The 12997-nt window shown below is 32.2% G+C and overlaps 1 protein-coding gene across 6 annotated transcripts in view; it reads left to right on the top strand.

Annotated features, from left to right (window-relative positions):
• The window catches only part of LOC114326026 (chloride channel protein 2), a 90615-nt gene that overhangs the window by 37513 nt on the left and 40105 nt on the right, over positions 1-12997 (top strand). For 4 of the 6 annotated variants that reach the window (XM_028274223.2, XM_028274222.2, XM_028274225.2 and 1 more), the window contains 3 exons: positions 7064-7207; positions 11333-11461; positions 12137-12427. In XM_028274223.2, the coding sequence (XP_028130024.1) occupies positions 7064-7207; positions 11333-11461; positions 12137-12427 (564 nt within the window). Of the gene's footprint in view, positions 1-3727; positions 3888-7063; positions 7208-11332; positions 11462-12136; positions 12428-12997 lie in introns of those variants that run through there. The other 2 variants (XM_028274226.2, XM_050647859.1) reach the window with 2 other exon arrangements.

Below are 12997 nucleotides of genomic sequence, written 5' to 3'. Positions count from 1 at the left end.
AAGAACTGACTGACTTATGACGAAAATAAAGTCGCTCTCTGCTTTTTTTTTGAAATATCAAAATTAAACCCTCGTCGTTACAATCCTAATAGAAATAAATAGCTATCCACTTGAAATTATCTTTAATTAGGTATAATTGATACGATCCATGTAATTTGACTGGTTTGGAATGCTTAGTTTATAAAAAATAGTTGATTAAATCGAAAATGACATTTTTAAAATTACAAAAAAAAAGTGCATTTTTCTTAAGTATATCTGAAAGTGTTCATAATATAAAAAAATGTTTTATTAATTGTAGAATTTCTTTTACAGAAAATTTGATTTCTTTCTTGTTTTTGTACCATGAATACTTTTAGATTTATTTAAGAAAAATGCACTTTTTTAAATTATAATAATGTCATTATCAATTTAATTAACTATTTTTTCTAAACTAAGCACTCCAAACCAGTCGAATCACATGGATCGTATCAAATATACTTAAATAAAGTTAATTTCAAGTCGGAAGCTATTTATTTCTATTAGAATTGTAACGACGAGGGTTTAATTTTTACATTTCAAAAAGAACAAAGGAGAGAGAGACTTTTGCAAGTCCACGACTTTTGCGAGTTCTTATGCAAAAACTTTTGTCAGAGCTTATTGAAAGATTTATTAATGAGCTGTAAAAGAAGTCTCTTAAGTTTTCCCAAAAAATTGCACCACATTCGAGTTATTTGAGATTGAAGGTTCTCCATTTCGAGGTTCTTCGAAAATAACCATCCTTTAAATAACTGTTACATTAAAACATAACGTTTTCGGATTAAGAAAGCGATCATCAGTGTTACTAAAAAGCCAAAAAATGGCATGCCTAAGCCACCAAAATGTATTGGGTAAAAACCCTTTAAATGTTAACAGTTATGTTATATTACATATTAATAAAAATTATTAAAGATGTTGCAGATATACCTGGATATTACCCAGGGCAACACAGGACTCTTCCCACGTGGTTAGAATTTTTGAGGATTAAAACCTCACATATGGTTTCACACAGTTCAATGGTCAACTGACAACTGAGTTGTCAGTGATTTATTTTATATGAATATAATTACAAAATACTACAGAATTTCACTTTTTGACATAAATTTAATTAATTCCACAAGAAAATTGAATTCCTGTAACTGGCTATGTATACTATAAATCACAGAAACTGTAAAATTTGTTTGTAAAAGATACCTACATTTAAAAATATCCCTAAAAAGGGCTACGTGAAGATAACAAACGTTTTAGGAATAAGAATTCCATCATCAGGTTTTAAATTCAAAATAGCATACCTGAGCCACCAAAATACTAGGGTGAATAACTACTAGGAAACTAGTATTTTGGTGGCTCAGGTATGCTATTTCGAATTTAAAACTTGATGATGGAATTGACGTAGCCCTTTTGAGGGATATTTTTAAATATAGGTACCTTTTACAAACAAATTTTACATGTTTTGTGATTCATAGTATACATGTAAACTATGGCTGCAGTCAGCTACAGGAATTCAATTTCCTTGTGGGTTTAATTAAATTTATGTCAAAAAGTGAAATTCTGTAGTATTTTGTAATTATATTCATATAAAATAAATCATTTAAATATAAGTATAAATATAAAATATGTTTAAATATAAAATTCTTCCACTTCCGGAATTAATTTTCATAATATTATGTCAAATTGTTCATTAATATTTAATATAACCCAACAAAAATAAAATTAGGTATTTATGACTATTCATTTTTTGTATGTTTGCACAGTAAAAAGATTAAACAAAAATATTCCCATTTGTTAACGTTTTTTATGGTTGGCGATAAAATTTGTATGCACCACGTCAGTTAAGAATCTTTATCGAACTCGTCTGTTACTCGCCTCGGTCGCTTCGCTCGCTCGGCTCGTAATATCAGATTCGTTCGATAAAAAGTCACTTTACTGACTTGGTATATAAATTACTATTATTGTACTTTATAATCATGTATTACTTTCTTGTTTTAATTTATTAGACTAAATTATTATCATACGCAGTTGTGATAAAAGTCATTGACGTTAATGTTCACCTCGCTTTTAAATTATAAGTAAATACTTTTAATAAATAAAAACTATTTTTGAATATGGATATTAGTGTAGTTAATGCCACATTGGAATATTCCAACAGGTATTCAAATTTATCTACTTTTACTGCATGACTCATAAAAAGGCTTATCACCAGTCTTGGGGTAATTTTTCCTTGGGTCACCAGACTACTAAGGTAACCAACCACTTGAGGACTCTTTGACCTTTGACCTCTGACGACATACCTAAACGTAACAATGACAAAAAAGTGGAGAAGAAACAGATTACAAAACAGGATATTATATTACACTACAATACAACAAAAGGTGCATTGGATACAACAGATAAATTGGCAAAAGGCTTCACTACTTACAGAAAAGGTAAACAGTGCTTCGATACAGGGCCGGATTTACATGTTGAACCCGACTTGGCATTAATATTTCTGACGCCCCACTCCTTCATCTCCCCCCAATCGTTCTAAAGCGGTACTCCAAAATATGGACAAAAATGCTGTCTCTAGTGATTCAAGGTTTAATCTTAGAGCAGATGCATCACTTTGGCATGAAGGTTTTTCATTTATGTCATTCACCATTAGTTTCAAAGTTTCTGTACCAATTTTCTTTCAGAGCTCGATAAGCATCGTTTCTCACTGACCAACGTGTTTTAGATAGGCTTTGAAGTACCACAGAGCATTTGTAGTCAAAATAAAGCTCCCATCGATGTGTTGAACTTGTGAAAAAATTGTACAGTTCTTGAAGTAGACTAAAAAAGAAACAGCAACCACACATGAACTAACTCCCACAGATCCTACCAGATTTAAGCAACGAGCGGCACATGGGACATAATCAGCCTGAGGACATAGTTTTTTAATTCTGGCTTGAACACCTGAGTATATCCCTGCCATATTACTGGCATTGTCATATGACTGACCACGGCATTTTGTGATATCCAAATCAAATTTATTAAAACATCGATAATAGCGCTATACAGGTACAACGTAAAGAAAGTAACAGAATTAACATACGCCTGTTTTGGATTACTTCAACAACGAATATTTTACTGTGCAAAATAAGAAGAGCGAAAGTAAATTGCAAATTACATTGTTGTTTATTGGAATAATTATTAGCGCCATTTACTTTCGTACTTCTTATGTTGCACAGTAAAATATTCGTTGTCGAAGTAATCCAAAACATAAGTGCGTATGTTCGTGGAATGGCCCATAATATATTCTCACGCCCATATCGAAGTTCGATAACAATATTTTTCATGTGCTGGAGATGGGTGGCAATAAGACTTGTTACAAACTTTGGATGTTGAAAAATCCATATTGGAAAATTTATGGTTATTATTAATTAATTAATTATTAATAATATAATTATAGGATAGGATAATATTGTTTTTATTGGAGTTCGGTCAACAATTAAATAGGAAAAAATATAATTATATAATACCATAATGGCAAGTCATTACATTTCAATGTAAAAACAATTTTATTATTCATGTTAACAATTTTGACAGACTTAAAACGTAAGGAATAAATCACAGAACCCTTAATTATTTACTAAACTTACGAGGGTATTAATGACAAAGTCGGAGAGGATTAAATTCCCGCAGCATTTAAGCACTGGTTTAGATGATAAGGCTCCTTATCGGGTTTACCAAAGGTTCAAAGCCTTATTTAGAGAAAAAGTTTAAGTAGGGAGGTAAACCATAAACTACTAAGGTAGCCACTTGAGGTAATTTTTTTGTATCATAAATGCGATTGAATAAAAGTATGCTTCTTTTCATGAGCATTTTTCAGTGCGTCAAAAATGATAGAAAAAAAGGTAAGTCCGTGATAATATACATTTTAGTGACAAACCAATATTTCGATGTTTTTGGCATTTCGAATGGCATTTATAATTTTGGTTCTCAGAACTTCTGGTCCTTTGGACCTTTATACCTGAAAGGTACCTTTGGTATCAGAATCAGTTTATCTTCTTCTTCTTCCTTCTCTGTAGATATGACTTTGTTTTTCAATGATCCTTCAGTATTTTTCAATGTTTCTCCAGTACGTTGTCGTTCCATCGTTTTCGTGGTCTCCCCACTGATCGTTTTCCTATTGAGGATCCGTCTCTCGTCATATTTGCTTCTCTACTTGTTGTCACTCAGCATATATAATAGATCTATTCTACTCTTCTATTTCTTACACAATGCTTGATGTTCTCCGCCTTGCATCTCCATCGTATATCTGTAATTCTACCTGTGTATCTACCCTTTATCATCGATTTTTCTAAAGATTTTCATCTCTGCTGTTTTATATATCCTTTTTGTCCTCTCTATGTCAGATCGTGTTTCTATCGAGTATGTCATTCTTGATCTGATTACTAGTCCATTGAAATGTTACATTCATTAGGCCGTACCTTGCATTTGTTAGAGGAGTTAATTTTATTTTTTTATTCTGTAGAGGAGATCCAGTGACGGTTTAAGGCAGCATGGGGCCCTAGGCGGTCATAAGAAGTAGACCCCTTTAAAGCGACAATTTACTTAAAACAAATTTACAGATATTTTTGTTGTTTTGGAAAGTAGTTACTACAAAAATAAATTACGACAATGTAAAAAAGATCATTTTTCTTTTTTTACTTCTGTTACTTTGCTAAAGATTTAAGGAAAATAACTGCATCTGATAAATTTATAGTTGGAATTTTTAATATTTAGTAGCAGCACTAAAACGTTCAAAAATTTTGGACCACATAATGGTTAAAAGAGCTATTTGATTCTTATTCATCTTCCTATATAACATTTGTACTGCTATAACAGCATCAAATCTAGCTGAATATCTAGTATACAGTATACGTCTACTGTATATAACATATATGGTATACCATCTAGTATTCCATCTTGTAAGTCTTTTAAGCGACTTTTGGAGCGCTGTAAAACCTAGATAAATAAATAAAATTAAACAACTTTATAGTGGAAATTGTTCGTTGAAAAATCCTCTACAAAATCGCTATATTGTTATTTTATTGTGAAATGAACGGAAAAAAGTTATAACCTGCAAAAGGAAAGTTCTTACATAATTTTCTCTTATTTTTGTTTATAACTTTTTTGTTGGTCACTTGACAATAAAAAGTGATAGATATAAAATTATACAAAATGTAATTTGCTACATTTTACGTGTAATTAAATTTTCTGTAGGGTTGCTAGTTCAGGAGCCCTTTGCACCCCATTTTCCAAGATGGCGGCCGGGGGACAAGAGTGGCGCCCCCAAAAACTTGAACTTAAGCTTCTACTGAACCCCCTACACATTAAAAAAATAAAATTGACTCCTCTAAGAAATGCAACCTTAAATGTAACATTTTAATGGACTACATATACTGTTTTTTTTTAATTCTGCCTTTCATTTCTTTTCCGATATTTTTATTTTTCCAAGTTGTTTCAGTCAGGCAACCTGCGCTCTCTTTGCTCTTCCATTTGTGTTTCAAGCTTTCCGTAGCTAGATAGTGTGATGCCTATACTGCGTTTCAAACGTTAGAATCAGTGTACTTGTATATTGCAAGTGAGTTTGTCATATTTAGCCCGTTCTGTGAATTATCATAAATAAATCCTCCTTTTGCATACCACAGCAATTAATAGGCAATCATCTACAAGTACCTGCCTAATACTACATTTCACGACCGCTGTCGTGAAGAGCGGCAACGTTGTCAAGCAACTCTAGACAAGGCGAAAACGGTGGGTTCGTTGGAAAAAATATTCCCATGAGATTTTTTGCATAATCACAGTCGTGAGACATCCCAGAATAAGGTTCAAGAAGTCGCACACGCGAAAAGTGGTACAAAATTTTTTTAACAATTTTTTTTTAATCAAATTGCAAAAATCAATGTTTTTGGCCCAGACAATTTTTTTTTAGATATTTCGGACAATTCGGGACAAAAAAGGTATCTTGTAATTTTTCTCTAAAGTTGATCGTGTTCGAGTTATAAGCAATTTAAAATTTGAAAAACGCGAAAATGGCCATTTTTAAGACTTAATAACTCGGTTAACAATTATTATTAATATGAAAGTCAGAAAGTGACTAAATCAAATTTAAAGCCCCCCTACATGATCCTGACGAAATTTGTGTAATTAATTTATTACTAAGCTGTTATTTTTAATTATTAATAATGAGCGGTAACATCGTATTGACGCAGCTGTAAATGTGAGTGCGAGTGAGTTCTGCCATTGGACTGCCTCAATGGCATCTCTTTCGCACTCATCATGGACGGCCGCCTAATACGTGCATGGCGCTTATTATTATTACTTAAAAATAACAGCTTAGTAATCAAATAATAACAAAAATTTCTTCAGGATCTTATAAGGGGGGCTTTAAACTTTGATTTAGTCAGTTTCTGACTTTCATAATAATAACTTTTAACCGAGTTATTCAGCCTTGAAAATCGCCATTTTTCGTTTTTTTTTCAATTTTAAATTGCTTTTACCTCGAAAACGATCAACTTTAGAGAAAAATTACAAGAGATCTTTTTTATCCAGAATGGTCCAAAAAACCCAAAAAATGCCCGGGCCGAAAATATTGACTTTTTGCAATTTAATAAAAAAAATTGTTAAAAAAAATTTGGACCACTTTTCGCATGGGCGACTTCTTGAATCTTATTCTGGAATGTCTCACGAATGTGATTATGCAAAAAAATCTCATGGGAATATTTTCTCCAAAGCACCCGCCGTTTTCGTCTTGTCTATTAGTTAGCATGGCCCTATCATTCTACACTGCATCGCATGTCTGAAATACGCTGTAGATATTTAAACTCCATCACTGTCCAGCTCTAATTTATATTTTAGTAGATTGTCGTTATTGCCATGCATTTAATGGGGGGTGGGGGATTAACATATTAAAGAAGCAGTTTATTAAACCCCAAAAATTTTAATCTTGTTCTGAAATTGTCTATGTTATAAAATTTATAGAGACATAGGTGCAAGATTACGTTAGGACTGGCTCATCTATTATTAAAAGTATCTTTTCTTTTAGGTAAAGTAGCAAAATGTATTTCATTTTTATGGAAACATACTTTTGCTAAATTGGGAGAAGATTGGGTTTTCTTGGCCCTCCTTGGCTTTATTATGGCGCTTTTAAGTTTCTTAATGGATAGAGGTATTGCCATATGTAATAATGGTAAGTGATCATCCACTTTCAATATGAATAACCATCCAAGTTATAATTATAAAAAATTATTCATAAATACAAAAAAGTCTTTTATTATATAAGTATAATATATTTTTTCTGTCGACCGTCCATTTATGATCAATTTTAACACCCTCAAAATCATTCATTCCCCCTATCATTGATTAATGACCCGTATTAATCAATGATTTTGTATTAATGAACGATTTCATTATAGGCAACACAACATACAGTCGGAAAAATGAAAGAATAGGGCTTTTCATCGATTGTCATTTGTTTCGAGCTTCTGTCATGTGTCAAATAATATTAATATATCTACGTCATACGTCTTTGGTTTGTATCATTGGTATATACCAATAACGTACGACGTAGATATATTAATATTATGTGACACATGACACAAGCTCGAAACAAATGACTGTGAATGAAAAGCCCTATACGCTCTGAGCTTCGCTGGTGTCGCTCCTAGCGGTTACTAATTCAACTTTTACCGGTAATTTTTAAATTTATTATTTAATTGTTATCGCTTAATATTTACAACGCAAAAAAGTAATTAAATTGTAATCGATTTTTTTAAGATTTTTCTAATCATTTTGACGTTCTATTGATAAAATATCAATTTCTTACTTCGGATACTTTGACAATAATCCTGTAGATGGCGCTAAGATTATAATAGATTATTCATAATTAGATATTACGGAACATTAAAAAAACTTAAATTCAGTATTTAAAACGTGAGTATATTTAAGGTAAAAATATATACCACAGATTTGACCAACTAATATTGTTTATAATTAATGTTTTTAATTTTAATTTTAAATTAATCACTTTGACATTTATGTCAAATTTCCAGTAAACGTTTACAAACTTGTCACTACTGGCGTTCGCGAATTTGTAAATATCCCCTCTACGTACGAGCTCACAGCGTATACCCATGAACGATCACATCAATCACATATTATTCAGATTATTAATAATCTCTCTCTCTCGTTTGTTATTTATGAAAAAAGAACAGCAAATACAAAATATGTGATTGACGTGATCGTTCATGGGTGTAGGGCTTTTCATTGATTGTCATTTGTTTCGAGCTTCTGTCATATGTTGTATAATCTGTGTATAATATTACACGGATTAATATTAATATACGACATATATACGATTAATATTAATATACGATATATGACAGAATCTCAAAACAAATGACTTTGCATGAAAAGCCCTATTCTTTCATTTTTTGACTGTACATTGCTTGCATAAATTAATTAAACGCTCTGTGATTGGCAGTGACCTGTGGTGTAGGCAACCAAACATATACCTATTTATATTCCCACTAAAAAATTTAAAATCAAGTAGCCGCTGTTAGTACTATCTGTCATTGTATGTCATTATTTACTTTATTGTTTAAAATTCTGTGTATTTGAAAAATTAAAAGATGGATATATCTTTATTTCTGAAAAGTACGGTCGACCGAAAAGTTTTGTAACGAACCCGTGAATTAAAATGGCGATTAACAATATCGAATATTAACGCGCTCGCGCCGCTCACGCGTTAAAATATCTCAGTTATTAATTGCTCTTATTAATACACTTGTTGGATAAAAAACTATTATTATCTTAATAAAAACAAAAACTCACGGACAAAGAAATATTGCATATTTTGAAATTAACGTGTGAAATAAAAATTTTTGTTCTGCCCCCAGTGTCATAGGAATAGGATTTCTTTTCCGAATGTGATGTTTTGGAGTATCATATAAATGAAATAATCGGATTTAAATTTGATGTGGGCTATATGGTGGCCAATATAATTTTTAGATTGAATCTCATCAAGTATTCACTATTCTACCAAGATGAAGACCTACCTCATGGTGCATTAACACCAAATTATTATCCAATATGGCTGGCAAATGGCAAAACATGATCTTATGAAATGTTTATCATATCACTACATATCAGCTGTCATTCACCCAATCACCTCCACAAGATCGGTATCTCCTTTCCAAGAAATACCACTCCAATAGCACTATGCCGCCTACACAAAAATTAACACTCTGTATGAGGTTAGATCTGGCATAGCTTCATCATAGGGAAGCAAGAATTTACAAAACTTCGCCTACAGAAGAGTTGGCGAACAGTATGTCAGTTGTAACCTCATACAGAGCGTTAGTTTTGATGGTGGCGGCATAGTACTACGGAGCGGTATTGCTTTGAAAGGACGTACCGAACACGTGGAGGTGATTAGGCGAATGCCAACTGATATGTACTATTGTGTTTCAATTTATAAATCGAAGATAGAATAAAAATTTAATTTTTTTAATATAACGCGGGCACATAAATTTGATACATTCTGTATATTGATTTGTAAATATTTATTAGAAGTTAGCTTTCACGCAAGGTGGTTTCTCCTTAATGAATTTTTCCATGAAGAATATTAAAAACATTTTTGTAAATAAAAAGTGAAACGAACATTTATTTAGGTTTATAATTTTAAACCGATTGTTTATTACGGGAAAGGTAGAAGCCATAGGTAATTAGTTCTTAGAAAATTAAGGTAAAGAAAGTTTGGAATTTTAATCTCTTTTTGTTTAACCCCGAGTAAATTTTGTAGAATTTCCCGAAAGTAATTATTATGATGGTAGGAATATTTTTGAAAGTATGAGTGGTTTTTTCGAATGAAAAAAAGAATGGGTAAGAAGAAATGTCTCTGATTGGTTTGGCAATTTGGAATGGGAAGGAGAGAAGGTTGAATTTTCAGATAGTTTTGTAAAGAGGGATTATTGTGTTACCGGCATCCGAAAAGAGCAGTCAAAAGTTTTCGTGAGTAGTTCAGAAGCAAGTACTATTGTTTTGTTTTGATAGTGAGAGTAACTGAAAAGTGGAACGAGAGGCAAATCAAATCGAAAAGAAATACCTCTTTGATTCTGTAAAGTCCAAGAGAGTAAGTTACAAGAATTATCATTATTAAAATTATTTGTGACACCAAGTAAAAAAGATATTTGGGTCTCAGAAGATTATTGTTGAGAGAAAGAGAGGAGAGAGTTTTGGAGTTTATTGAACGGGTACTGGCAAAAAAGAGGCCTGGCTTTTGTTTTTGGAGAAATAGTTGCTGGTATCCTGCAGGATTGTTTGCTGAGAATGGAGAGGGCTTTGATTGGTAGCCTAACATAATCAACAAGGAGAAGCTGTTTGGGTCAAGAGGAGACATCATTGTGTGTGAATCAAAAAGGTCAGTCAATAACCTATGTGATAGATTTTTTTTCTGATTATAAACATAGCATATGAATTTAAGATTCCAACATTTCAAAAATTTAATAGGAAGTATAAGTAATTTTGCGAATACCAAATTTGTTTGTTTAGCTGGGTTTATTAATGGTATCAAGAACAAAGCGATAAATATTTGTTTGAATTAGATTAATTTATATGGTAAAAGTTTCTTTTGGACAGTTATGCCCACAGAATTTAATTGATAAATTTACAGAACAATGCTTTTGATAATAAAGGTGCTTATTTATGATTTTTCTATTTATTTCCTTTTCCTATTTTATCCCGATAAGGATCAACTAAGAGATACTGAAGCCACGAGAAAGGATAAGTATAACCTAAGAGAATTTAATTAAATTTTTTATGACAAAAGGCACCCTGATATTTTTTCTTAATTTTTTATGTATGATTTGCGTTAATTAAATAATTAATCAAATAAATACTAATTAATATAAAAGTAATAGAAAGCAGATCATAACAATATATTGAAAACATTCAAGAAGATCATGTTTTGCCATTTGAAAGCCATATTGGATATGACATATTGGTGCTAATGCACGTATTCATGTCGCTAGCATAGTGAAGCCTTACCTTGATGAGATTCTATTTAAAAATTATACTAGCCAGCATAAAGCCCAGATCAGATTTAAATCCAAATATAATACTTATTTGATACTTTAAAACATCGCATTCGGAAAGGAGATCCTATTCCTGTGATACAGGGGGGCTAAGGATCACAGCACAAAAAATTTCATTCTACATGCATATTATGCAATATTTGTGTCCGTGAGTATATCGTATATCTACATTGGACTAAATAATTTTAAATTTATAGCAATCTATAATCGTTATTTTTTAGCAAGACTGTGGTTATTTAGGGATCTGACGATGCATCCAGCAGCCCAATATGCAGCTTGGATATCGCTTCCAGTCTGTCTAATTTTGTTCAGTACAGGATTTGTACAACTAGTAGCACCACAGTCAATAGGTAAGTTTTTACAACTTTTTGGTTAGACTAACATCAGTCGCCAAAATAGAGAATTGTGAGTACATCAGAAGTTTTAGATTGCTACTTCCAATACAAACTGCAAATGAAAGTATAGGATTAACAAAACTCAAGCTTAATTAAACCAAAATAGTCCATTTTGGTTTAATTAAGCTAGAGTCCAAAGAAACGACGGTCAAAGCCATGATTCAATACTGACACCAGAGATTTGGTATAAGAGAATACGAAATTTTGCATACAACGCTGTAGCAATATTTTAAGCCATGTATCATTCAAGGCATTTAACAATGACTTGGATGATACATGATTTTAAGTTAAAATTTGCTGATTTTTCGTTGCTAGCCAAATAAAAAGAATTTGATAACAATAAGTTTTGAATATCTCTATGGCACTCAAAAGTGTGTGAAAAGTGCCTTAAAACTCACCGTTTTAACCCTAAGTTTAAAAAAATTTTCCCAAGTCCTGGAGGTCCTGGTTCCGCCCTTGACTAAAAGCGCGCATTGAAAATATGCTTTCCTTTTAGCGCTCTTAAAAGTTATACCAACAAATGGATCCAGCTTGTCGTATTCAGCATATCTTACCAATGCTTTTTTCAAAAGATATATTTTTTTTTCTACGTTATTCCCTCAACTCTAGTGTTTTTTTAATATTTTTTAGGTTCTGGAATTCCCGAAATGAAAACCATACTTCGGGGTGTAACTTTGAAGGAGTACCTAACGTTTAGAACTCTCGTAGCAAAAGCAATAGGTCTTACAGCAACTCTTGGCAGTGGGATGCCCTTGGGAAAAGAAGGTCCTTTCGTACATATTGCTAGCATAACGGCAACGTTGCTCAGTAAGTTAGTAACGGGCTTTCAAGGAATCTACGAAAACGAAAACAGAACCTCTGAAATGTTGGCGGCTGCTTGCGCTGTGGGAGTAGCGAGTTGTTTTGCTGCACCAGTTGGAGGTATGCAGGTACTTGTTGCTATAAGTTTACTTTTTTGTATTATAAAACCTAAAACTGTTTAAAAGGGAAATCACTTAAATCGAATTCAAAAATATTTAAATAATACGTCATAGTACGAACATAAGATACATCCTTTGTTCTTGATTGTAACGTCCTGATCATAGGAAGACCAGGGCATTAAGCAACACCACACTGCTGGGAGAAACGAGGGGAGAAATTCCTCGAATATCCCTTAGGATATTCAAAAGAAAAACGTCCACCGTTGCATCCATCAGAATGGTGCTCTGCCCGACTGATCAGCCCTGGGTTCGTTCCCTGTTCATTCTTCCTTCACACTTATCCTAGGAAGGTACAGGAAATAAAGAGTCTACCAAATCATGCTAAATACACTATATTTATTCAAATAAAAAAAATAACAAAAATCATTGTATTGTTCTGAAGCTATTTTCTTGTGGCATTTTTATAATCAAGTATATTCAAATGGGAAATAAGCCACAATTTTACCTAAAAATGATTTTATTAACGTTTCGACGCCCAAGTCGGGTGTTGTTGTCAAAATACAAAATAATA

Source organism: Diabrotica virgifera, chromosome 3, assembly GCF_917563875.1.
Source record: "Diabrotica virgifera virgifera chromosome 3, PGI_DIABVI_V3a".
Lineage (NCBI taxonomy): Eukaryota > Metazoa > Arthropoda > Insecta > Coleoptera > Chrysomelidae > Diabrotica > Diabrotica virgifera.
Note: the sequence above shows the minus strand (reverse complement) of the source record. Positions and strands in the feature narration are given on the sequence as shown.